Source organism: Haliotis rufescens, unplaced genomic scaffold (assembly GCF_023055435.1).
Source record: "Haliotis rufescens isolate VD_foot unplaced genomic scaffold, xgHalRufe1.0.p SCAF_2, whole genome shotgun sequence".
Taxonomy (NCBI): Eukaryota; Metazoa; Mollusca; class Gastropoda; order Lepetellida; family Haliotidae; genus Haliotis; species Haliotis rufescens.
Window position 1 is genome coordinate 3,868,062 of NW_025963890.1, and position 26,195 is coordinate 3,894,256.

The 26,195-nt window shown below is 43.4% G+C and overlaps 1 protein-coding gene across 2 annotated transcripts in view; it reads right to left on the bottom strand.

The window, feature by feature from the left end:
• Nucleotides 1-1,134: 1,134 nt before the first annotated feature.
• LOC124114519 (importin-13-like) overlaps nucleotides 1,135-26,195 on the bottom strand; it is a 47,716-nt gene continuing 22,655 nt past the window's right edge. For both annotated transcript variants that reach the window (XM_048399518.1, XM_048399517.1), the window contains 16 exons: nucleotides 23,397-23,585; nucleotides 22,937-23,029; nucleotides 21,987-22,134; nucleotides 20,285-20,466; nucleotides 19,823-19,849; nucleotides 19,274-19,408; nucleotides 18,404-18,550; nucleotides 17,643-17,723; nucleotides 17,371-17,508; nucleotides 16,306-16,408; nucleotides 15,092-15,144; nucleotides 13,983-14,049; nucleotides 13,388-13,446; nucleotides 12,184-12,273; nucleotides 11,251-11,432; nucleotides 1,135-4,380 (listed from right to left, as the gene is read on the bottom strand). In XM_048399518.1, coding sequence (XP_048255475.1) covers nucleotides 4,272-4,380; nucleotides 11,251-11,432; nucleotides 12,184-12,273; nucleotides 13,388-13,446; nucleotides 13,983-14,049; nucleotides 15,092-15,144; nucleotides 16,306-16,408; nucleotides 17,371-17,508; nucleotides 17,643-17,723; nucleotides 18,404-18,550; nucleotides 19,274-19,408; nucleotides 19,823-19,849; nucleotides 20,285-20,466; nucleotides 21,987-22,134; nucleotides 22,937-23,029; nucleotides 23,397-23,585 — 1,803 coding nt within the window. In that variant the 3' untranslated portion in view covers nucleotides 1,135-4,271. The remainder of the gene's footprint in view (nucleotides 4,381-11,250; nucleotides 11,433-12,183; nucleotides 12,274-13,387; nucleotides 13,447-13,982; nucleotides 14,050-15,091; nucleotides 15,145-16,305; nucleotides 16,409-17,370; nucleotides 17,509-17,642; nucleotides 17,724-18,403; nucleotides 18,551-19,273; nucleotides 19,409-19,822; nucleotides 19,850-20,284; nucleotides 20,467-21,986; nucleotides 22,135-22,936; nucleotides 23,030-23,396; nucleotides 23,586-26,195) is intronic.

Genomic DNA, 26,195 nt, shown 5'->3' on the forward strand with positions numbered 1-26,195 from the left:
CCGTCAGCAAGCAGACAAGGTAAGGATGTCATCTGTGGGTTGACTCCAAGCCCTGCTACAATTGCTACAATTTATTTCCAGGAAAAGTGTAATACCGACCTCTTGAAATGCTTATGATACTGTCCATCTTCCTTACGTGTTAACACACGTCTCTGCACACAGAACCAGACAAAGTTCAGATTTACACTCAGGACATCTTCCAACACTGTACAACATCAATTTGCACTCCTCCCATTAGATCATAAATTAAGACAATATTTACAAATTAACACACATACAAGGGAAAAATGAAGATTCATTCAGCCAATCCATTTTCTCATGATTTCCACTAAATCAAACACGTCACTTCACACGTTAGCTCAGTACCAACAATATTCATAATTTTACATGGAATTTTCTTTTTAATCCAATCATTACATATATCATACCATCAAAGCACACAAACTGAGATTCCCGATTTATCCATTTCTGTATTTGCTGGATACATACTACTCAAAAGAAGTTAAGAACCACTCAACTCTTTCATATTACTAATTAACCTGTCAAGGCATGGCATTAAATCAACTAAATGGGTGGTCCTTAACTTCTTTTGAGTAGTATTTATGATAGAGAACACTTTCTTCAAGTTCTTCATTAACACACCACAAACCATGATGAAAGGGATACCATTCTGAAACAGTTAATAGTCACTTACTACAATGGCACAAAATCTGACCCTTCTCAAATATACTACTCAAAAGAAGTTAAGGAACACCTGATTCTGATGGCATGACAGATTAACTAGAGTGATACAAGAATTGTGTTTTCTTACAAACATCCTACAAACCTGTTACTGAGTTTCACTGTCTATCACATGCTCAGGCCGTGAGTTGATCAATGTGTGATGTGCTGAGATATGAGGGAACTTCAAATCTCTGCCTTATCAATTTGGAGTGAGTGAGTGAGTGAGTGAGTTGGGTTTAACGCAGCTTTTAACAGTATTCCAGTTATATCACGGCATGTCAGCTTCATGTGGGAGGAAAGCCCGAAGTGATGCAGGTCTTAGACGTTTACCACTTCGGTGAAACCCACGAGCACGGGTATGGTGCTGACAAACCTAGAAACATAATCGGGGCGAACCTGGATTCGAACCCACTATCATAGGTTTCTGGCGTGTCCAAGGAACGCAACTCTGCAAAGCGAATTGCGGCGCCTTAGACGACTGGGCCACCCGGGCCACCCGTGCCCCCCAATTTGGAGTGAGTGAGTGAGTTTGGTTAAATGACACTTTGACCAGTATTTAGTTACATCATGGCATGTCAGCTGAAGTAAGGAGTGAGTATTGTTTTATGCCGATTTTAGCAATATTCCAGCAAATCATGGCAGGAGTCACCAGAAATGGGTTCACACATTGCGTCTTTGTCGGGAATCAAACCCGGGTCTTCGGCGTGACAGCCTTAAGATGTTAACGACAAAAGTCAGAAGAACATATATGGTTGACAAACCAAGGTTCATAATTGGGGTTAATCTCAGGTCATAACTCCATAACCAACTCTAGCACCTTAGAGGTCGGTGAAATGGGGCTTAACGTCACCTCCAAGATTATTGCACATATACATTGAAGTGCATGCACGTGTGTGTTCAGCACCTTAGACGAGCAGTAGCATTTTAAAAGTGAGTGAGTGAGTGAGTGAGTGAGTGAGTGAGTGAGTGAGTGAGTGAGTTGTTATGCTGCTTTGGAGATTACTGCAGTTAAATCATGGTGTCAGCTTGATGTGGCTTTAATCAGGAATTTAAACCTTGTCATCATTAATACAATAACATTTTAAATACATGTACTCAAAAGACAGATTAACTCAAGTAATATGTTCTTTAACTTCTTTTGAGTAGTATGTATTGCAGCATGTTTTAAATTTAATTCACATGACACTTCAAAAAACATTTTTGTCTTTTTTTATATACATCCCATTTTAATTTAATTTAATTTATATATGCTGATGTTTTTGAAGAAACAGACTTCGCCTTGTGATACCACATATGTGCAGTGTAGCTATCTGTGTTAGTCACTGAGCAAATATACTACTCAAAAGAAGATAAAGAACAGATATTTTCATATGACTACAGTTAATCTGTCATGACTATAGTCATATGAAAGTATCTGGAGTTCTTAACTTCTTTGGAGCAGTATACATTAAGCCCATCTTAGCACTCAAATGATGTACATTTTCATTATTAATTCTTGGCAATTAAAAATAGTTCTCTTATGACCAATGTGACTTGAGATATCGATAGGAAGTCACAAGAAGCACTATTTAACATAATCATTCAACTGTCTGTTTCGAAAAAATGTTACATATATAATGTGAATAGTCAGCACTTAAAGGACTTCTGTTCTAGCACAGAAATAGCACAACCATGACTTGTAAATAGAACCTTGTATACGAAAGCATGAACACAACATAATATTCACATCTAAGTTTCAAACAAACGAGAAGCAAAGTAACAAAACAAATTCAACACATACACTTATGACTGAATGAACGACTAAATGACTTGATGCTCTGGATGAATAAATATCACATTGCTATTCTTTATACACCTGCAATTTGTCCTTGAAAGGCAAACAATAACTTTAATGATGTTTAACTATGACTGACCAGAACACTTAGATGCCAACAAATTAGTGTAAGTCATGCCATCTTTAATATATACTACTCAAAAGAAGTTAAGAAGACATGGTTGTTTTCCTATGACTGTAGTCAGTCTGTCAGGACAGATTAACTACAGCCACATGAAAAAAACAGGTATTCTATATTTTTTTTGAGTTGTGTATTTCAAGCCATAACAAAATCCCATGTTGGGCACCTATCAAAATGCAATATATACAGTCTGAAGGAAGTAAGGGACCATTTGATTGACACACATCCAGAAATGTCCTCTCGGCTAGCTACATTGCACCAGATACCGTATTCGACGTAATAAGCGCCCAAGGTGCTCTCAAAATTAGAAATAGGGGGCTCTTATTAGAATATTATTTTGGTGAAAAAAAAACAGAGTAGAAAGATAAATATCGTGGTTTATGCTGACAGCCTGAAATGTTTATGTACGACAGATCTATTTTTCCAGAATATAATTGCCAATAATAAAGGGTGCATATAACACACGAGTACATATTATACGCAAATAGGGGAAGGAAGCGGTGCATATAATATGCGAAAAGGGGTCGGAAGGGGTGCTAATTTGGACTGTTCACCAGCCAATATATTAGCAAATCTCGACGTGGGCGCTTATTACGTCGAATACGGTACGTATAATTGACTTGCCAGTTTGGAAACATATTAATAGTTTAAGAAGTTGGCAATGTGGTGTGTGGGTTGTTGTTAAAGTTGTCGATGTGATGCATGAGTTGTTTGGGCTCATGAGACAACACACAGCAGGCGAGTTAACGATTCGAGAGTCAGCTAACATTCATATTTAACTTTTCAGCCTCTGAAACATTCATTCTATTTCTGTTGCTACCAAAATATAAAAGGTAATATATACACTATACACATGACATTTACAATCTTATGTGATCAGCAAAATCAACCCTTAATACAAGTTTTAGGTCTTCTTCGACAATGTGATCTCGGCGCTAAGATGATCTTAAGCCAGTGCCACGGGATGGAAGTTACAACAGTCGTAGCACTAGAGTCCAACTGATTCTCTTTCATAGATTCCAAGGAGCCTTTCCACAATCTTAGCGCTAAGACGATCATAATAACCATACTTTATCACAGACTTACGACAGTAGGAGCGCTAAGATTGCTTTGTGGACATCCATTAAAAAAAAAGCATCTTAGCGCATGATTATCATAGTCAATGTTAAAGAATCAGAGATGTGACAGAAGTGGCGCTGAGATCACTTTGTGGAATGGCACCCTGAGACCCATTCAAAAATACGGATCTTAGCACTATGATTATCATAATCAATGTTGAAGAATCAGAGATTTGACTGCTGTTGTGCTAAGATCACTTTGTGGACATGGGTTCAGATCTACCTCCTTATTTGATTTCTTGATAAGGAGAAGCTGTTTTCTTGTCAAAATGTTACATGAAAGCAGAATCATTTCATCACAAATTGAAAATATTCCAGGTAAAGTATAAATATACATAAATTATACTCTATATACAGAGATGGATCTCTACCATACAGGTACTGTTGACTGGATATGAACTGTCACATGACATCAGTCAGCCAATGAGAGGAGGGATATCACAGTTAGGCAATGTATATATCATCAGGGCGGGGCTTATATCAACGCTGCAGCCTGGGCTGCATACTCCGTTCCCAACAAACCTCGACACAGCAGTGTGAACTCCTTCACCAAGTCTCGTACTTTCCGCTTGTTAACCTTCTCCCTAGAAAGAAAACAAAGGGTGAAGCCAGGCCAAGACAAACTCAAAGTGAAGTTACTTGAGACATTGTACATCATTTCCTCAGACATGTGAAGTAAAGAATTGTTTAAAATCATAAATTTGACTGAGCAAGTAGCTTGGCGAGTACATGATAGAGTTTGCAAGTGTTTGATTGTTTGTTTGTTGTTTAACGCCGCAGTCAGCAATGTTCCAGCTATATGGTGGCGGTCTGTAAATAATCGAGTCTGGACCAGACAATCCAGTGATTGACATCATGAATTGGTGGGTGGGTGAGTAGGTTAGTGTGCTTGAATGAGTGGGTAGGTATGTTGTTGTGTCGGGTGAGTGAGTGGGTGAGTAGGTTAGTGTGCTAGAATGAGTGGGTAGGTAGGTTGTCGTGTCGTGTGAGTGAGTGGGTGAGTAGGTTAGTGTGCTAGAATGAGTGGGTAGGTAGGTTGTCGTGTCGGGTGAGTGAGTGGGTGAGTAGGTTAGTGTGCTAGAATGAGTGGGAAGGTAGGTTGTCGTGTGAGTGAGTGGGTGAGTAGGTTAATGTGTTTGAGTTGGCGGGTGGGTTGGTGTGTTTGAGTGGGTGAGTAGGTTAGTGTGCTAGAATGAGTGCGTAGGTAGGTTGTCGTGTCGTGTGTTTGAGTGGGTGAGTAGGTTGGTGTGTTTGAGTGAGTGAGTGGGTTGGTGTGTTTGAGTGGGTGAGTAGGTTAGTGTGCTAGAATGAGTGCGTAGGTAGGTTGTCGTGTCGTGTGTTTGAGTGGGTGAGTAGGTTGGTGTGTTTGAGTGAGTGAGTGGGTTGGTGTGTTTGAGTGGGTGAGTAGGTTGGTGTGTTTGAGTGAGTGAGTGGGTTGGTGTGTTTGAGTGAGTAGGTTGGTGTGTTTGAGTGAGTGAGTGGGTTGGTGTGTTTGAGTGGGTGAGTAGGTTGGTGTGTTTGAGTGAGTGAGTGGGTTGGTGTGTTTGAGTGAGTAGGTTGGTGTGTTTGAGTGAGTAGGTTGGTGTGTTTGAGTGAGTGAGTGGGTTGGTGTGTTTGAGTGGGTGGGTAGGTTGGTGTGTTTGAGTGGGTGAGTAGGTTGGTGTGTTTGAGTGGGTGAGTGGGTTGGTGTGTTTGAGTGGGTGAGTAGGTTGGTGTGTTTGAGTGGGTGGGTAGGTTGGTGTGTTTGAGTGGGTGAGTAGGTTGGTGTGTTTGAGTGAGTGGGTTGGTGTGTTTGAGTGGGTGAGTAGGTTGATGTGTTTGAGTGGGTGGGTAGGTTGGTGTGTTTGAGTGGGTGAGTAGGTTGGTGTGTTTGAGTGGGTGAGTAGGTTGATGTGTTTGAGTGGGTGGGTAGGTTGGTGTGTTTGAGTGGGTGAGTGGGTTGGTGTGTTTGAGTGGGTGAGTAGGTTGGTGTGTTTGAGTGGGTGAGTAGGTTGGTGTGTTTGAGTGAGTGGGTTGCTGTGTTTGAGTGGGTGAGTAGGTTGGTGTGTTTGAGTGAGTGGGTTGCTGTGTTTGAGTGGGTGAGTAGGTTGGTGTGTTTGAGTGGGTGAGTAGGTTGGTGTGTTTGAGTGGGTGAGTAGGTTAGTGTGTTTGAGTGGTCGGGTAGGTTGGTGTGTTTGAGTGAGTGGGTTGGTGTGTTTGTGTGTTTGAGTGGGTGTGTAGGTTGGTGTGTTTGAGTGGTCGGGTAGGTTGGTGTGTTTGAGTGAGTGGGTTGGTGTGTTTGTGTGTTTGAGTGGGTGTGTAGGTTAGTGTGTTTGAGTGGTTGGGTAGGTTGGTGTGTTTGAGTGAGTGGGTTGGTGTGCTTGTGTGTTTGAGTGGGTGTGTAGGTTGGTGTGTTTGAGTGAGTAGGTTTGTGTGTGAGTGGGTGAGTAGGTTGGTGTGTTTGAGTGGGTGAGTAGGTTAGTGTGTTTGAGTGGTCGGGTAGGTTGGTGTGTTTGAGTGAGTGGGTTGGTGTGTTTGTGTGTTTGAGTGGGTGAGTAGGTTGGTGTGTTTGAGTGAGTAGGTTGGTGTGTTTGAGTGAGTGAGTAGGATGGTGTGTTTGAGTGGATGAGTAGGTTGGTGTGTTTGAGTGGGTGAGTAGGTTGGTGTGTTTGAGTGGGTGGGTAGGTTGGTGTGTTTGAGTGAGTGAGTAGGTTGGTGTGTTTGAGTGGGTGAGTAGGTTGGTGTGTTTGAGTGGGTGGGTAGGTTGGTGTGTTTGAGTGGGTGAGTAGGTTGGTGTGTGTGTGGGTGAGTAGGTTGGTGTGCTTGAGTGGGTGAGTAGGTTGGTGTGTTTGAGTGGGCGGGTAGGTTGGTGTGTTTGAGTGGGTGAGTAGGTTGGTGTGTTTGAGTGGTCGGGGAGGTTGGTGTGTTTGAGTGGGTGAGTAGGTTGGTGTGTTTGAGTGGGTAAGTAGGTTGGTGTGTTTGAGTGAGTAGGTTGGTGTGTTTGAGTGGGTGAGTAGGTTGGTGTGTTTGAGTGGGTGAGTAGGTTGGTGTGTTTGAGTGAGTAGGTTGGTGTGTTTGAGTGGTCGGGTAGGTTGGTGTGTTTGAGTGGGTGAGAAGGTTGGTGTGTTTGTGTGTTTGAGTGGGTGTGTAGGTTGGTGTGTTTGAGTGAGTAGGTTGGTGTGTTTGAGTGGGTGAGTAGGTTGGTGTGCTTGAGTGGTCGGGTAGGTTGGTTTGTTTGAGTGGGTGAGTAGGTTGGTGTGCTTGAGTGGGTGGGTAGGTTGGTGTGTTTGAGTGGGTGGGTAGGTTGGTGTGTTTGAGTGGGTGAGTAGGTTGGTGTGTTTGAGTGGGTGAGTAGGTTGGTGTGTTTGAGTGGGTGAGTAGGTTGGTGTGTTTGAGTGGGTGAGTAGGTTGGTGTGTTTGAGTGGGTGAGTAGGTTGGTGTGTTTGAGTGGGTGAGTAGGTTGGTGTGTTTGAGTGGGTGGGTAGGTTGGTGTGTTTGAGTGGGTGAGTAGGTTGGTGTGTTTGAGTGGTCGGGTAGGTTGGTGTGTTTGAGTGGGTGAGTAGGTTGGTGTGTTTGTGTGTTTGAGTGGGTGTGTAGGTTGGTGTGTTTGAGTGAGTAGGTTGGTGTGTTTGAGTGGGTGAGTAGGTTGGTGTGTTTGAGTGGGTGGGTAGGTTGGTGTGTTTGAGTGGGTGAGTAGGTTGGTGTGTTTGAGTGGGTAAGTAGGTTGGTGTGTTTGAGTGAGTAGGTTGGTGTGTTTGAGTGGTCGGGTAGGTTGGTGTGTTTGAGTGGTCGGGTAGGTTGGTGTGTTTGAGTGGGTGGGTAGGTTGGTGTGTTTGAGTGGGTGAGTAGGTTGGTGTGTTTGAGTGGTCGGGTAGGTTGGTGTGTTTGAGTGGGTGAGTAGGTTGGTGTGTTTGTGTGTTTGAGTGGGTGTGTAGGTTGGTGTGTTTGAGTGAGTAGGTTGGTGTGTTTGAGTGGGTGAGTAGGTTGGTGTGTTTGAGTGGGTGGGTAGGTTGGTGTGTTTGAGTGGGTGAGTAGGTTGGTGTGTTTGAGTGGGTGAGTAGGTTGGTGTGTTTGAGTGGTCGGGTAGGTTGGTGTGTTTGAGTGGATGAGTAGGTTGGTGTGTTTGAGTGGGTGAGTAGGTTGGTGTGTTTGAGTGGGTGAGTAGGATTGTGTGTTTGAGTGGGTGAGTAGGTTGGTGTGTTTGAGTGAGTGGGTAGGTTGGTGTGTTTGAGTGAGTTGGTAGGTTGGTGTGTTTGAGTGGGTGAGTAGGTTGGTGTGTTTGAGTGGGTGAGTGGGTTGGTGTGTTTGAGTGGGTGAGTAGGTTGGTGTGTTTGAATGAGTGGGTAGGTTGGTGTGTTTGAGTGGGTGAGTAGGTTGGTGTGTTTGAGTGAGTAGGTTGGTGTGTTTGAGTGAGTAGGTTGGTGTGTTTGAGTGAGTGAGTGGGTTGGTGTGTTTGAGTGGGTGAGTAGGTTGGTGTGTTTGAGTGAGTGAGTAGGTTGGTGTGTTTGAGTGGGTGGGTAGGTTGGTGTGTTTGAGTGGGTGAGTAGGTTGGTGTGTTTGAGTGGGTGAGTGGGTTGGTGTGTTTGAGTGGGTGAGTAGGTTGGTGTGTTTGAGTGGGTGGGTAGGTTGGTGTGTTTGAGTGGGTGAGTAGGTTGGTGTGTTTGAGTGAGTGGGTTGGTGTGTTTGAGTGGGTGAGTAGGTTGATGTGTTTGAGTGGGTGGGTAGGTTGGTGTGTTTGAGTGGGTGAGTAGGTTGGTGTGTTTGAGTGGGTGAGTAGGTTGATGTGTTTGAGTGGGTGGGTAGGTTGGTGTGTTTGAGTGGGTGAGTGGGTTGGTGTGTTTGAGTGGGTGAGTAGGTTGGTGTGTTTGAGTGGGTGAGTAGGTTGGTGTGTTTGAGTGAGTGGGTTGCTGTGTTTGAGTGGGTGAGTAGGTTGGTGTGTTTGAGTGGGTGAGTAGGTTAGTGTGTTTGAGTGGTCGGGTAGGTTGGTGTGTTTGAGTGAGTGGGTTGGTGTGTTTGTGTGTTTGAGTGGGTGTGTAGGTTGGTGTGTTTGAGTGGTCGGGTAGGTTGGTGTGTTTGAGTGAGTGGGTTGGTGTGTTTGTGTGGGTGTGTAGGTTAGTGTGTTTGAGTGGTTGGGTAGGTTGGTGTGTTTGAGTGAGTGGGTTGGTGTGCTTGTGTGTTTGAGTGGGTGTGTAGGTTGGTGTGTTTGAGTGAGTAGGTTTGTGTGTGAGTGGGTGAGTAGGTTGGTGTGTTTGAGTGGGTGAGTAGGTTAGTGTGTTTGAGTGGTCGGGTAGGTTGGTGTGTTTGAGTGAGTGGGTTGGTGTGTTTGTGTGTTTGAGTGGGTGAGTAGGTTGGTGTGTTTGAGTGAGTAGGTTGGTGTGTTTGAGTGAGTGAGTAGGATGGTGTGTTTGAGTGGATGAGTAGGTTGGTGTGTTTGAGTGGGTGAGTAGGTTGGTGTGTTTGAGTGGGTGGGTAGGTTGGTGTGTTTGAGTGAGTGAGTAGGTTGGTGTGTTTGAGTGGGTGAGTAGGTTGGTGTGTTTGAGTGGGTGGGTAGGTTGGTGTGTTTGAGTGGGTGAGTAGGTTGGTGTGTGTGTGGGTGAGTAGGTTGGTGTGCTTGAGTGGGTGAGTAGGTTGGTGTGTTTGAGTGGGCGGGTAGGTTGGTGTGTTTGAGTGGGTGAGTAGGTTGGTGTGTTTGAGTGGTCGGGGAGGTTGGTGTGTTTGAGTGGGTGAGTAGGTTGGTGTGTTTGAGTGGGTAAGTAGGTTGGTGTGTTTGAGTGAGTAGGTTGGTGTGTTTGAGTGGGTGAGTAGGTTGGTGTGTTTGAGTGGGTGAGTAGGTTGGTGTGTTTGAGTGAGTAGGTTGGTGTGTTTGAGTGGTCGGGTAGGTTGGTGTGTTTGAGTGGGTGAGAAGGTTGGTGTGTTTGTGTGTTTGAGTGGGTGTGTAGGTTGGTGTGTTTGAGTGAGTAGGTTGGTGTGTTTGAGTGGGTGAGTAGGTTGGTGTGCTTGAGTGGTCGGGTAGGTTGGTTTGTTTGAGTGGGTGAGTAGGTTGGTGTGCTTGAGTGGGTGGGTAGGTTGGTGTGTTTGAGTGGGTGGGTAGGTTGGTGTGTTTGAGTGGGTGAGTAGGTTGGTGTGTTTGAGTGGGTGAGTAGGTTGGTGTGTTTGAGTGGGTGAGTAGGTTGGTGTGTTTGAGTGGGTGAGTAGGTTGGTGTGTTTGAGTGGGTGAGTAGGTTGGTGTGTTTGAGTGGGTGAGTAGGTTGGTGTGTTTGAGTGGGTGGGTAGGTTGGTGTGTTTGAGTGGGTGAGTAGGTTGGTGTGTTTGAGTGGTCGGGTAGGTTGGTGTGTTTGAGTGGGTGAGTAGGTTGGTGTGTTTGTGTGTTTGAGTGGGTGTGTAGGTTGGTGTGTTTGAGTGAGTAGGTTGGTGTGTTTGAGTGGGTGAGTAGGTTGGTGTGTTTGAGTGGGTGGGTAGGTTGGTGTGTTTGAGTGGGTGAGTAGGTTGGTGTGTTTGAGTGGGTAAGTAGGTTGGTGTGTTTGAGTGAGTAGGTTGGTGTGTTTGAGTGGTCGGGTAGGTTGGTGTGTTTGAGTGGTCGGGTAGGTTGGTGTGTTTGAGTGGGTGGGTAGGTTGGTGTGTTTGAGTGGGTGAGTAGGTTGGTGTGTTTGAGTGGTCGGGTAGGTTGGTGTGTTTGAGTGGGTGAGTAGGTTGGTGTGTTTGTGTGTTTGAGTGGGTGTGTAGGTTGGTGTGTTTGAGTGAGTAGGTTGGTGTGTTTGAGTGGGTGAGTAGGTTGGTGTGTTTGAGTGGGTGGGTAGGTTGGTGTGTTTGAGTGGGTGAGTAGGTTGGTGTGTTTGAGTGGGTGAGTAGGTTGGTGTGTTTGAGTGGTCGGGTAGGTTGGTGTGTTTGAGTGGATGAGTAGGTTGGTGTGTTTGAGTGGGTGAGTAGGTTGGTGTGTTTGAGTGGGTGAGTAGGATTGTGTGTTTGAGTGGGTGAGTAGGTTGGTGTGTTTGAGTGAGTGGGTAGGTTGGTGTGTTTGAGTGAGTTGGTAGGTTGGTGTGTTTGAGTGGGTGAGTAGGTTGGTGTGTTTGAGTGGGTGAGTGGGTTGGTGTGTTTGAGTGGGTGAGTAGGTTGGTGTGTTTGAATGAGTGGGTAGGTTGGTGTGTTTGAGTGGGTGAGTAGGTTGGTGTGTTTGAGTGAGTGGGTAGGTTGGTGTGTTTGATAGGGTGAGTAGGTTGGTGTGTTTGAGTGGGTGAGTAGGTTGGTGTGTTTGAATGAGTGGGTAGGTTGGTGTGTTTGAGTGGGTGAGTAGGTTGGTGTGTTTGAGTGAGTGAGTAGGTTGGTGTGTTTGAGTGGGTGAGTAGGTTGGTGTGTTTGAGTGAGTGGGTAGGTTGTTGTGTTTGAGTGGGTGAGTAGGTTGGTGTGTTTGAAATTTGCTATCCACAGTACATTATTGGAACAAAAATCCACACAAAAACATTTGGTGATGCTCATACCTGAGAATATTCTTGACGAACTTCTCCCTGTCCTTCTTGGTGGCCCTGATGGAGGGGTAGCCCTCCTTGTTGATGATCTCCGTCAGCCAGGCCGTCAGGTGGGGGAAGTGGTACTTGTTGAGAGCAAGCAGGACATCCGCGATGTTCTCCATCACCCCTCTCGGAGACTCCCCTCCTACTGCCTGGAACACAAGCTTCAAGTTAATGAGTGAGTGAATCGTGTGGGATGCTGCAGTCCCCAATATTCCAGCCATATCACAGCAGCCTGTAAAGACATGGAATCAGCTCTGGACCAGATAAACCGGTGATTGAAAGCACAAGCAGTTATTCACACTAAGGGAACGATAACATGTATCAGCAATGTCAACATTGTGAATAAAATTAATTATAGAAGGTGAGGTGAGGTGAAATGGGGTTTAATGTTTCCAGATACATTGATACCCCACCCAGACACAGTACACCGACTCTGAGCCAGCCAGTCCTTGTTTAAGCCCCTTCATGCTGAGCACCAGACAGGGTCACAACAAGCACCATCTTGCCTTTAAGTACAGCAAGCAGCAATCAATCAAGCACTGACTACTTTAGAGCTCTGGCAAATGTGCAAGATAGTAACATAAGCAGGCTTACAATACAAGTAAATGACTTGACAAAAGGGTCATATTTAGCAGAGGACACCAGAAAAAGGCTGCACCATTGTCCCTATGTACGAATCAAACCAGTGTCCACGGTGACACGCAAACACTTTAAACATTATGGCGTGCACAAGGGATGCAACTCTGCACGACACGTTGTGGCACCTTAGACAACTGGGCCAACTCTGCACCCCTCCGCACCTCCATTTACTTGTTATAGTGAAAAGAAGATGGACTGAAAGAAATTTGGATCCAATTAGATTAAATTATTTTATGGGAACTACAAATTGCCAGCACATACCCTGAGAATTCTGTCCACTAGAAGTTGGCCACTGGTCTCAATGACATCTTTGATTGTTTTTGCTTCATATCCAACATGGAGGAATTCCACCTGGAACAAGAGTACAGACACGTTGCACAAAAACTGGGTCAAATTGCCGAATGAGCCATGTTTTACAACATAGCACCATTTGCCCACAGCAAAGTAGCATGGTCGGCCCAGGTAACTGATGAAAGTTGTTGTACATTGAGGTCACTCCCCCATTTTAGCTACAAAATCCCAATTTAGTGGCTCAAGCATTTTTTAAAATTTACTTAATCCTGAAATCCTGATGTGTTTGGGAGGGTGGGTACATGTAAGTGAGTGAGTGAGTATGGTTTTACGCCGCTTTTAGCAATATTCCAGCAATATCACGGCGGGGGACACCAGAAATGGGCTTCACACATTGTACCCATGTCGGGAATTGAACCCGGGTCTTCGACGTGATGAGCAAACGCTTTAACCACTGGGCTACCCGACTGCCCCTGGGTACATGTAAGACAAAAGACATATATATATAGACATATATATATAGACATAGAGACAGAATCCAAATTGCAAGAGCACATCTGTCACAGTGAGGGGTGAGACGGCAGTGAAGTGGTGAGGTGAAATTGGGTTTAACGTCGCGTCCAAGATTATTGCACTTATGTAGCGACGTGCATGTACGTGTGTGTGTTTGTGTGGCTGCTTGTACTAGTCCGGACTGATGCCGATTTATAGTGCTAGCTCACTGAGATACCATGCCACAGTTTTAACATGAATACCCCACTCAGACACAGTATACTGACTCCGAGCTGACCAGTCCTTGTTTTAGCCCCTTAATGCCGAGCGCCAGACAGGGTAACAACAAGTACCATCTTTTAAGGTCTTTTGTTATGAAGCGGCCGGGATCGAACCCCGGACCTTCCGCTCTCCAGGCGGACGCTCTACCACTAGACCACGGAGGCGGTCAAGACGGCAGTGAAGGAATCAAGGACAGACAACTCCTGTTGGCAAATAAGGGGACACTGCTGGAGGAAGTAGAGGAATGTTTGGATTCTGTGTCCCGATTGAAGTCAAGAAGAATTGCAATGCGTTGTGTCAGGATAAGAAATAATTTGCAATATTGGTCTGGTGCTAGTATGGCATAGTGATTGAGTGAATGTTGCTTAGCGCCGTAGTCGGCAATATTCGTATTATTTACCAGAAAAGCGCAGGAACTCTTAACGCTGCCATGCTCCGGCATTCCCATGCCAATGATCCCTGAAACAACCAGATGCGAACATACAGTTGGAAACATACCATACACTGTTATCACTGTACATAATACACCTCTGGACACTAGCAGTTCATTCTATCAGACGCCAATGTTAACGTTGGTCTGTAAACAGACAAACCAGTGACAGAAGCCTCTCCTTGGAGATATCTCTTGATCTCACCCAAGTGAGATCTCCAGTAGAAGGAAGTTTTGTTTACATCATCCAGACGGTATTGTTGACGTCATTCGAATTTTATAAATGACTAGAAACGAAATTGTTGATGCTATTTAACCACAGTGGTTTTCTAATATTGCAGTCGTGATCAGTACATTTTTCTAAAGGGGAGCTCAAAATGATCAGAAATAATGAGTGATAAAGAAATAATTACATAGTATCTGTGTCATTCTGACCTAAAGAAACTCTTGTATTCTTGCATTTCCTGAGCAAGAGCATGGATAATACAGGAATTCATAACTCGCTTCTTAAAATCAGTGACACACATGCTCGTACAAAAATCTCTATAATTCACTCCTCACCCACCTGCATGGAACAGACCGGACAGGTTACAACTACCATCTGTCATCAAGTGCTGGGTCTTCTTCATCACCTGCATAAACAACACGCACATAACAACACCATCTACAGCACACAGTGCTAAACTTACAGCATGGGTCTGTATACCTCTCGTCAGGTATGTATGGACTGATAATCTGAGTGCTCAGTAAGTAGAGAATGGTTCAACCAATCAGCTGCTTGTAATGTAACCGTACAAATATATTCTGTGATTTCACTTATATACATAGAGGGGAAATGGGGTTAACATTGCCGGTTTTATAGCGCTAACCCCCTGAATTACTAGGGCTGGGATACATCAACTGTGCAATCCGATACGTATCACGATACCTTACTCACGATTCAATATGTATCACGATACTTGCATGTGCTCATATCAGTGGTGCATTTAAACATTTAAGGTATGAATCAATATTTTTTACTAAATGTGCGATTGTGATCGATATTTGTATCGAGAAGTAAAAAATTGTTATCCATCAATGTATCGGTGTTACATCCAACCACCATGAATTACCATGATGCAGTTTAACATGAACACCCCACTCAGACACAGTACAGTGATTCCGAGCCTACCAGTCCTTGCTTTAGTCCCTATATGCCGAGCTCCAGGCAGGGTAACAACAAGTACCATCTGTTAATGTCTTATAGCATAGCAAGTTGCAATCAATCAAGTATTTACTGTACTTTAATCCTCTGGAAAATATACAAGATGACATGAGCAGATTAAAAATTAACAAGAAAATGACATGTCAAAACGCTTATATTTAGCAGGGGACACTGGCAATAGGCTTAAAACACTGACTCTGAGTTGATCAGTCCTTGTTTTGTCCCCTCAACGCTGAGTGCCAGGCAGGGTAACAACAAGTACAATCTTTTCATGTCTTGGTATGAGGGGAATTGACACAGGCAGACGTTCCATCGACTAGACTACAGAGGTGGTTCTTAACCAAAGGAACAAAAGTTATCATGAGTTATCAACCTGCTTCCAAAAACAAATCTGGTTGCTAAGAAATACAATTCAGTCTCTATGTATGTGTGAACCTTAAATGACAGACACAATCTTAGATTCTACTAACCTGAGACAGCAAAGTCATGAAGTTTTCTATCACATCAGAATTTGCCCTCAGTACTGAAACAAAACAGGCTAATATTAATAGGAATGTGAAAAAAAGATTTCACATAAAATAACTTGAATTAAAGAAGAGACAGCATTCCATGAAATCATGATACTTCTTTGATATGACATGGCTTGACAACGGTATAAGGATCTATACAGAAACGTGGCCATTACAGTAAAATAAGAAGTTGTTATCCACAAATTGTGTCTACTTTGTCATCCGTCAACATCTAAGAAATGCCTATCAAACAATTCTTTTATATGGACACCTAATTTCTTCATGTATCTGTTCTCACTTGTCAAACCATCTAAACTATAACAGAAGAAATTGGTTTTATTTGACAACTTAACTCAGGAATGGATAACTTTTCCCACATTTTCTCAGAAAGAAATTAGGATGAATTAGAAGATAAATACTATGTGTGTGTCTATTTCCGGGATTTTATCGAGTATTTGCATCTTGGAAATTCATCTCGAGACCCGAAAGCGTTAGATAAAATCCCGGAAATAGACACACATAGTATTTATCGATATTGTAAAGCTATTGTTTAATTAGTATGTTAATACCATGTTAATTAGTATGCAAAAAATGCTGAGTAATTATGTATTCCTACACAGTGATTTGGTCGCTTGCTTCAGGCAATGCAAATCATATTTTCACCCTTTGACATTTGGTCATGTGACCCAAATTAGCCAATCACAACACAGAACACATTACAATTTGCCCATAATCCACTGACCTGGAGTCCGTCAACATACAGATCAGTAAGGATAAGATTTATGGATGAACATTTTTTTTTTACAATTAGGAGCGAAGTTTCGGTGAAGGTTCTAAACATCGTTATCACCGTTATTACCGTTATCAAGCAAGCCATCACTTGTTTGATAACGGTGTTAGAACCTACACCGAAACATCGCTCCTTATTGTAATATAGAAGTTGTTCATCCATATATCTTATCCTTACTTAGTACTCCAACTTCTAAATGCCTCACAAAGAACATACAGATTCAGGCAGGTAAGTGATTAAGCCCCCCTACAGTTGTCTGCCCTTGACTACAGGGTCTCTGAGTAATGATGGTGACACACACAACATTCCCACACACCCCTCCCTAATCCCAGTATGCTACCCCTGAAGAGTCAAAGGGAGGTAACTGCAGTGGTGTAGAACCTACCCTGTGCATCCTGGTACATGAGCAGTGTCTTGTTGATGATGGTGGTCAACAGGACCTTGGTGAACTGGAGGAAGTTGGGGTCCGTCCCGAACAGCAGGATCATCTGGATCATAATGAGGTGAGGTGAGGTGAGGTGAGGTGAGGTGAAATTGGGTTTAACGTTGCGTCTAAGGTTTTTGCACTTACATAGTGATGTGTGCATGCACGTGTGTTTGTGTGTGTGGCTGCTTGTAGTAGTCCGGACTGATGCCGATTTATAGTGCTAGCTCACTGAGATACCATGCCGCAGTTTAACATGAATAACCCCACTCAGACACAGTATACTGACTCCGTGCTGACCAGTCCTTGTTTTAGCCCCTTAATGCAGAGTGCCAGGCAGGGTAACAACAAGTGCCATCTTTTAACGTCTTTTGGTATGACGCGGATGGGGATCGAACCTTGGACCTTCCACTCTCTGGGAGGACGCTCTACTACCCAACCACGGAGACGGTTGGATCAAAATGAGGATCATGATGTGAGATATGGCGCGTTGCGTTGTGTTGTATGGTGTGCGTTGCATTGCCTTGAAGTGTTTTGTGATGCGGTGCAGTGCAGTGTGGTGTTTATTGTATTGCATTGTGGTGTTTTGCAGTGCAGTGTGGTGTTTATTGTATTGCATTGTGGTGTTTTGCAGTGTGGTGCAGTGTTTATTGTATTGCATTGTGGTGTTTTGCAGTGCAGTGCAGTGCAGTGTTTATTGTATTGCATTGTGGTGTTTTGCAGTGCAGTGCAGTGCAGTGTTTATTGTATTGCATTGTGGTGTTTTGCAGTGCAGTGTGGTGTTTATTGTATTGCATTGTGGTATTTTGCAGCGCAGTGCGGTGTTTATTGTATTGCATTGTGGTGTTTTGCAGTGCAGTGTGATGTTTATTGTATTGCATTGTGGTGTTTTGCAGTGTGGTGCAGTGTTTATTGTATTGCATTGTGGTGTTTTGCAGTGTGGTGCGGTGTTTGTTGCATTGCATTGCATTGTGGTGTTTTGTGGTGCAGTGTCATGGTGCCGACAACAGCTGGGTATGGACGTACCTGTCTGACAAGATCCAGGAGGGAGGGGTGGGGCACGGCCTGGTACATCTCAATGGTCATCTGGGCAACATCCTGCGACATGGGTGAGAAGTCCTCCATCAGCGTCCGCAGCGCCTTCTTGAACAGCTCACACACTGCCTGCAGTGATCAACACCCGACATGAACTACTCAAAGCTGAAGAACATCCAATGGTTTACTAGGACTACAGTTAATCTGTAAGTTTCTGGCTGGGATATTCAAACTCATAACAAGATGCTTTTAAATAATCATACCTCAACAATGGCAGGGTCAACCATCCATTTAGACACCATCATTTTAATCATTGGAAGCACTTGCTGCAATATCACATATACCTGAAAAAGTAAAGTATAAAATAAAAAAATAAAAATGAATTTATAAACAAACAAATCTAGTGCTCCAGATCTGAAGAAAGCTGAGGTTTTACTCTAACCAAACAAGGACTCCCTTCAGATATCAAGTGAGTGAGTGAGTATAGTTTTACGCCGCTTTTAGCAATATTCCAGCAATATCACGGCGGGGGACACCAGAAATGGGCTTCACACATTGTACCCATGTCGGAAATCGAACCCGGGTCTTCGGCGTGACGAGTGAACGCTTTAACCAATAGGCTACCCGACCGCCCCTTAGATATCAAGGACATGCCATGCTGTCAACAGCAATCACTGGTCTATACCACTGCATGATAGAGAGAGTGAGTTGGGTTTTATGCTGCTTTTAGCAATATTCCAGCAATATCACGGCAGGGGAGACAAGTAATGGGCTCTACACATAGTACCCATGTTGGAAATGGACACAGGCCGATGCATGAACAGCAAACAGATTAACCACCAGGCTAGCCCAAAGGTCCCTTGAAGTTGCTCTTTATTTGAAGAAAGTCTCATGCAACATATTTCTCTCATTTCATTATCAAGCTATTAAGAAATTACTTTTGGAAAATAGTTTTGCAATTTTTTTTCTCTCTCGTTTTCTGAAGCAATGAATTCAGACAATAGATCCATAAATCAAGCCTTACTGGTTTAGGTTGGTCTGCACTGGGTTTTTGTTTTTCAGGTGAGCCGTCGTCTCCATCGTGGTCTCGCTCCGTGTCGAGGGAGGCGAACAACCAACTCAACAGGTTCACCTTCAGGATCAGGTTGGCCTTGGTCATGGCAGTGGGGTGCTGCAATAAGACAGTGATGGTAATAATTCAAAAATATTTGACTTGAAACAACTTCAGCAAGATCTCACTTGTTGCATGCATGCATGAACTGTGGTAAGGGACTGATCAGTTAAACAATGGCAGTGGTTGGGGAACAACATATAAAGTTCTTTTGAAAGTTGTCTTTTTTTCAGGAAAGGTCATGAAAGTATTTACATGGGCATGAGGGATGGTAATAGATATGACAAACATTAGGTGAGTACATTACAAGTACATTAGTGCATCAAAACAGACACACAGACACAGACACACGGACACACGGACACACGGACACACGAACACACACACACACACACACACACACACACACACACACACACACACACACACACACACACACACACACACACACACACACACACACACACACACACACACACACACACACACACACACACACACAAAACAGACACCATACTCAGCAATATTCCAGCAATATGTTGGCAGTTAGGAAATAGTTATGCCCTGGCCAGACAAACCAGTGACTGGTACTCACAACAAGCATACATCCAAGCCTGCACAATGACACATATTCAAACAAGTTACTGAGCCTGACCACCCAATCCAAACAGTTGCCTGTCATGACAAGCATAGATGGCTGGAGACCAGTTCTCACCTGGAATGCCCACGGAATGTTGATGGACCCAACTCAACAAACAGTAACAAACAAACAAACAAACCAACCTCCTCCTTGACCAGCTGCTGGAACTGCTGTATGTGGGGTGTGAGGATCCGGTTGAGGCACTCCATGATGTCATTGAAGGGGAGGACGGACAGCACCTGGCCCACACACGACATCAGTCGCAGGGCGTCACGGGGCTGCAGCAGAGTACAGTACATGTACAGCAACTGTTGACTGGACAGCATTGTTGCCAGGGAAATTGTCAAACAAACTCAGGATTAAAAAATCAGAAGTGATATCCATTTTATCGTATATTGACTTCCAAACAATAATCATTGGGAAAGTGTGTTTTAGGAGAATGGGCTTTAACTGTAAAACACCTACAGTAATTACCTACAGTAATTATTTCATCAATCAACAAGTTGCATTTTTTAAGGAAAGCCTGGAGCCTGTATTAAAATTCAAGAGCAACAAATCATCAAACAAATTTCCTCTCTATCAATGTATCTTCCCATAATACATTCGATTCGTACAGAGCAGTGGCTTGAAGCAAATCATAATTACAACTATTAAATCACTTTTATAACACAACAAACAAAATAAATAGTTACCTTTAAAGAATTTCCCTCTAAAACTGCCTGTAACATAAACAAGGTGTTGTAGATGTAAATATCATCCAGAGGCAAGGGCATTAACTGACTATCAAAGTCCAGTTACCACCCTTGGCGAATTAAGCTGGAATTCTGGAGTTACATTTTGGCTGGACTAACTAGTCTACGCATAGTCCAATCAAAATCTCGTAACGAACTAGACATCCGGTTTGTAAACAACATGGATTTCAACATGCAGATTTCAGTCGACTGTAGGACTTGCAAAGTATGTGGACTGTCAACTGGGCGTCGACAGATATTTTGCTAATCTTTCCATGTTTTTAATCAAGGTGCTCAAGTGATTTGATGCACTTGCAGGGTGAACTCTTTTATTACAATATAGATTAGAACAGATGGATGCCATGACATAAGCTTACTTGAACTCTTGAACTCTCAGATAAGACATGAACACTAATCACCAACCTGACTTGCCACCAGAATGTTGTGGGCGAAGGGCTGTATGTGATCAAGGTTTTCTCTGGTGACATCTTTGAGCGCCATGGTTGCTGCCGTGGCAACCTCGCTGTTGCCGAGCCCTTGTAGGATGAGGGGGATGACACACCCAAGGCTGTCCGGGTGGCAGTTCATCCACTCCCCAAATGAACCTGGAACAGAAATATACATGGTTTGTGAGGGTTTGTTTGTTGTTTAACGCACAACAGCAATATTCCAGCTTTGTAACAGATGCCTGTAAGTATCAAGTATGGGCCAGAGAAACTAGTCATTGATGCTATGATCAATGATCCATGCCACTGCGGTATGATGACTAGGGCTGGGACGATACCAACTGTAAGATCCGATATGTATCACAATACCTATATCACGATCCGATATGTATCACGATACATGCATGTGCTCTTATCTGTGGTGCGTAAGCCATCTTTTTTATAGATAGGATGGCCAAATACCTAGCACACTGACGATTTACAGTTGGCAGTGTCAAGTATGCCACAACGAATGAAAATATTTATGTTTTCACTATCAACTTGCACTACTGATTAGTATTTAGTTGAACAGTTATTGAAGCAAACATTTAAGGTCTGAATCAATATTTTTTACTTAGTGTGTGAGTGTCATCGATACTTGTATCGAGAAGTAAAAAGGCCCCATCCACCGATGCATCGTCCCACCACTAACGGTGACACACAATCAACTAAGTCACTGAGTCTGACTACCCAACTCAATAAGTCGTCTTTCACAACAAACAAGGTTCTGGAGGCTGATCATAACATGGAATCCCCTTGGGGTTGAGGGAGATGTTTTAAAAAGTATTTGATATATCTGGCATGCCAGCTTAATCTGAGCGGAAAAACAAAACAGCTCAGGTATGGTGTTGCCAAGGGACTCCAATCAGGACAAATCTTTTATCCGAACCGACAATCAGTGGATCCTGGCTTAACTAAGGGACCTAAGACAGTGAATGAAAGGACATCAGCAACTTTGGCATGTTAGACACTAAATAATGCTAAATGCTACGGCTGGTACCAAATATTATAGATCACAATAATTCTTTTAAGGATTAATATGAACAGTTAAGACAACTAACACTGATTGTTTGTTTGTTGTTTAACGCCTCACTCAGCAATATTTCAGCTGTATGACGGCGGTCTGTAAATAATTGAGTCAGGACCTGACAATCCAGTGTTTGACATCATGGGCATCAATCCACGCAATTGGGAAACAATGACATGCATCAACCAAGTCAGCGAGCATGACCACCCGATCCCATTATGCGCCTCTTACGACCAGCATAGTCACCATTTATGGCAAGCATGGGTTGCTGAAGACCTATTCTACCCCAGATCTTCACAGGTAGGCCCCTTATGAAGGGAATGATAGGCTGTCAGAAGCAAGTCTGTGCTCATGGGTTTCACCAATTGATAACTCTGTACTGCCTGTGTTACTTACTAAGGGCGTTCATCACCCATAAGTTCACAACATATACTACATGCATAAAATCACTACATGTATTAAAAAATACACTAAACTCAACACACTCATTTACTTAATTGAATCAGTCAATGTGTTCGAGATGCTTGGCACTGATGCAAAACATAAGAGAATGACTTGATCACTTAAATGAGAGTGACTTGACCCCACCTAGTTGTAGTTCCTCGTTGCTTACCTATCATGTAGAGTGCTGTTGATATCAGCTTGATGTTGTTGAACGGCACCCTGGGAAGCATCTCGAGTAACATCGGTAAATACACAGTTTCTTCTAAATCTACACTTTCGGCAACAGACCCAAACAGGAAAAACATTGCTTCTAGAGTCTGGAAAGGAAAAAATCAGCACAATTCATCCTACAGATTGCTGATTAAATTAAAAATAATACTTGTACAATTGACAGGTGAAATTATCAAAAAACTACATACATTTTAAGAATATGAAGTATTTATTAATGTGAGATGAAACAAGGCTTAGAGTGAGCCCTTAGACCAACAATGAAAAAAAATAATTTTTTAATAGAAAATACACAAATCAAATAAAACTTGGCACTGCACCTCTCCTATATAGTATAGAAAGTGTTCCTCAAAATTGAAAAGAATCCATGAAATAGTTCTCAAGTTATAGGTTGCACAAATGTTGAAGTAAATCAAGCCAATTAAACACATGAAAAAAAGCTGTATTTTCCCCGTAAATCCAAATATAGAAATCAAACTTCACTCTGCACCTCTGCTATTGGTATAGAAAGTGTTCACCAAGTTTGGAAAGAATCTATGTAGCAGCTTTCAAGTTATAGGTTGCACAAAAAATGTCCTTAGAAGGTTCCTTGGTGTAACCATGTACCCATGCCCCTTTAGGTCAGGAGGTATAATTATTACATGCAGACCAAAATACAACAAACATTAAAAAAATATTTGATATAAACAAATTCTATCAATATCATGGCAGGGATCACCAGAGATGGGCTTCACACATTGTACCCACAAGCTGAAGTGAACCCAGGTCTTTGATGTGACCAGCCAATGTTTTAATCATTGAACTCCCCATCCACCCAATTGATGCCAAGGATCAGCATCTTCTTTCTGATTGGCTCCTTTCTCTGATGTGATAACATAACTTCCTGCCTACCTGCCAGCGTATATCCTGTGACTGAAGGAGATTCTTCAATATATTGCACAAATAGCCAATCAAGGGTTCTCTCAAAATGTTGAAGGCATACATCTGAAATACAAATGCATTTTGTAATTAACTGGAAGAACATTAATAACAGTAGTAGGAGGATGTTCGTTCGGTATATTTTAGGCAAGTCCCAGACCAGCAAGAACGTCTTCCAGATAATGTCATTCAGCAGTAAATATTTCTCTTATATTCTGCCCCAATTTTGATATTTTCATCTTTCCATGATACAAAACACTGACTCTCATAACATGTCAAGTGTACATTTACATAGAATGACATCTGATGTAAAAGTAGCGAAGTATATATTTATTATTTTGCCACCTGCCTCTTGGCATTTTGACGAAGACATCTGTGAAAAAAACAACCTTTCCAAATATACATTTGTTGACATTCCAAGATGTGTACTTACCATGGTGTCTCCGATGTCCTGCCTGTAGCAGCGGAACTGCTCCTTCTCCTCGCTGGACCAGCCCTCGTACTCCTGGTCGTTGGGGTACTGCACCTTGGTCAACAGCACCTCCATCAGCGAGAAGTAGATGCGGTGGAAGATCGGCTGCAGAATCCGGAACTGACTCGCGTCAAGAGCCTGAAGCTCATCCTGGAGGGCACAGTGAGTGAGTGAGTGAGTGAGTGAGTGAGTGAGTGAGTGAGTGAGTGAGTGAGTGAGTGAGTGAGTGAGTGAGTGAGTGAGTGAGTGAGTGAGTGAGTGAGTGAGTGAGTGAGTGAGTGAGTGAGTGAGTGAGTGAGTGAGTGAGTGAGTGAGTGAGTGAGTGAGTGAGTGAGTGAGTGAGTGAGTGAGTGAGTGAGTGAGTGAGTGAGTGAGTGAGTGAGTGAGTGAGTGAGTGAGTGAGTGAGTGAGTGAGTGAGTGAGTGAGTGAGTGAGTGAGTGAGTGAGTGAGTGAGTGAGTGAGTGAGTGAGTGAGTGAGTGAGTGAGTGAGTGAGTGAGTGAGTGAGTGAGTGAGTGAGTGAGTGAGTGAGTGAGTGAGTGAGTGAGTGAGTGAGTGAGTGAGTGAGTGAGTGAGTGAGTGAGTGAGTGAGTGAGTGAGTGAGTGAGTGAGTGAGTGAGTGAGTGAGTGAGTGAGTGAGTGAGTGAGTATGGTTTTACGCCCTTTTTTGCAATATTCCAGCAATATCACGGCAGGGGACACCAGAAATTGACTTCACACATTGTACCCATGTCGGGAATCGAACCTGGGTCTTCAGCTTGACGAGCCAATGCTTTAAACACTAGGTTGACTGAGTGCTCCATGTGAGAGAGTAAGTGGATGAGAGAGTGAGTGAGTGAATGAGTAAGTGCGAAACCCCTGAGCACGGCTATGGTGCTGACAAACCTACACACAGAGAGAACAGTTACTGTGTCCCCTCCATTTCCTCCGAGTGTGATTCAGTCTGCAACTTGAGCTGACCCAGAATCAAGCAGAATGTATTACCTCCAGACAAGATCTCAGGTACATCACAGGTCTGTAAATACTTGAGTCAGGCCCAGACAAACCAGTGTGTACAAGAACATAAACTACAGTTTACCTGTAGGATATACCAGAACATAAATGACAGTTTACCTGTAGGATGTACCAGAACCTGAAGGACAGTGTACCTGTTGTATATGCCAGAATGTGAAGGACAGTTTACCTGTTGTATAAACCAGAACGTGAAGGACAGTTCACCTGTAGTATATACCAGACCTGAAGTACAGTTTACCTGTAGGTTGTACCAGAACTGAAGGACAGTTTACCTGTAGGATATGCCAGAACCTGAAGGACAGTGTACCTGTTGTATATGCCAGAACGTGAAGGACAGTTTACCTGTAGTATATACCAGAACCTGAAGGACAGTTTACCTGTAGGATATACCAGAACATTAATGACAGTTTACCTGTAGGATGTACCAGAACCTGAAGGACAGTGTACCTGTTGTATATGCCAGAATGTGAAGGACAGTTTACCTGTTGTATAAACCAGAACGTGAAGGACAGTCTACCTGTAGTATATACCAGACCTGAAGGACAGTTTACCTGTAGGATGTACCAGAACTGAAGGACAGTTTACCTGTAGGATATGCCAGAACCTGAAGGACAGTGTACCTGTTGTATATGCCAGAACGTGAAGGACAGTTTACCTGTAGTATATACCAGAACCTGAAGGACAGTTTACCTGTAGGATATACCAGAACATTAATGACAGTTTACCTGTAGGATGTACCAGAACCTGAAGGACAGTGTACCTGTTGTATATGCCAGAATGTGAAGGACAGTTTACCTGTTGTATAAACCAGAACGTGAAGGACAGTTTACCTGTAGTATATACCAGACCTGAAGGACAGTTTACTTGTAGGATGTACCAGAACTTGAAGGACAGTTTACCTGTAGGATATACCAGAACTGAAGGACAGTTTACCTGTAGGATATGCCAGAACCTGAAGGACAGTTTACCTGTAGGATATACCAGAACTGAAGGACAGTTTACCTGTAGGATATACCAGAACTGAAGGACAGTTTACCTGTAGGATATACCAGAACCTGAAGGACAGTTTACCTGTAGGATATACCAGAACTGAAGGACAGTTTACCTGTAGGATATACCAGAACTGAAGGACAGTTTACCTGTAGGATATACCAGAACTGAAGGACAGTTTACCTGTAGGATATACCAGAACTGAAGGACAGTTTACCTGTAGGATATGCCAGAACGTGAAGGACAGTTTACCTGTAGGATATACCAGAACTGAAGGACAGTTTACCTGTAGGATATGCCAGAACCTGAAGGACAGTTTACCTGTAGGATATACCAGAACTGAAGGACAGTTTACCTGTAGGATGTACCAGAACCTGAAGGACAGTTTACCTGTAGGATATGCCAGAACTGAAGGACAGTTTACCTGTAGGATGTACCAGAACCTGAAGGACAGTTTACCTGTAGGATATGCCAGAACTGAAGGACAGTTTACCTGTAGGATATGCCAGAACTGAAGGACAGTTTACCTGTAGGATATACCAGAACTGAAGGACAGTTTACCTGTAGGATGTATCAGAACCTGAAGGACAGTTTACCTGTAGGATATGCCAGAATGTGAAGGACAGTTTACCTGTAGGATATACCAGAACGTGAAGGAGAGTTTACCTGTAGGATATACCAGAACGTGAAGGACAGTTTACCTGTAGGATATACCAGAACTGAAGGACAGTTTACCTGTAGGATATACCAGAACTGA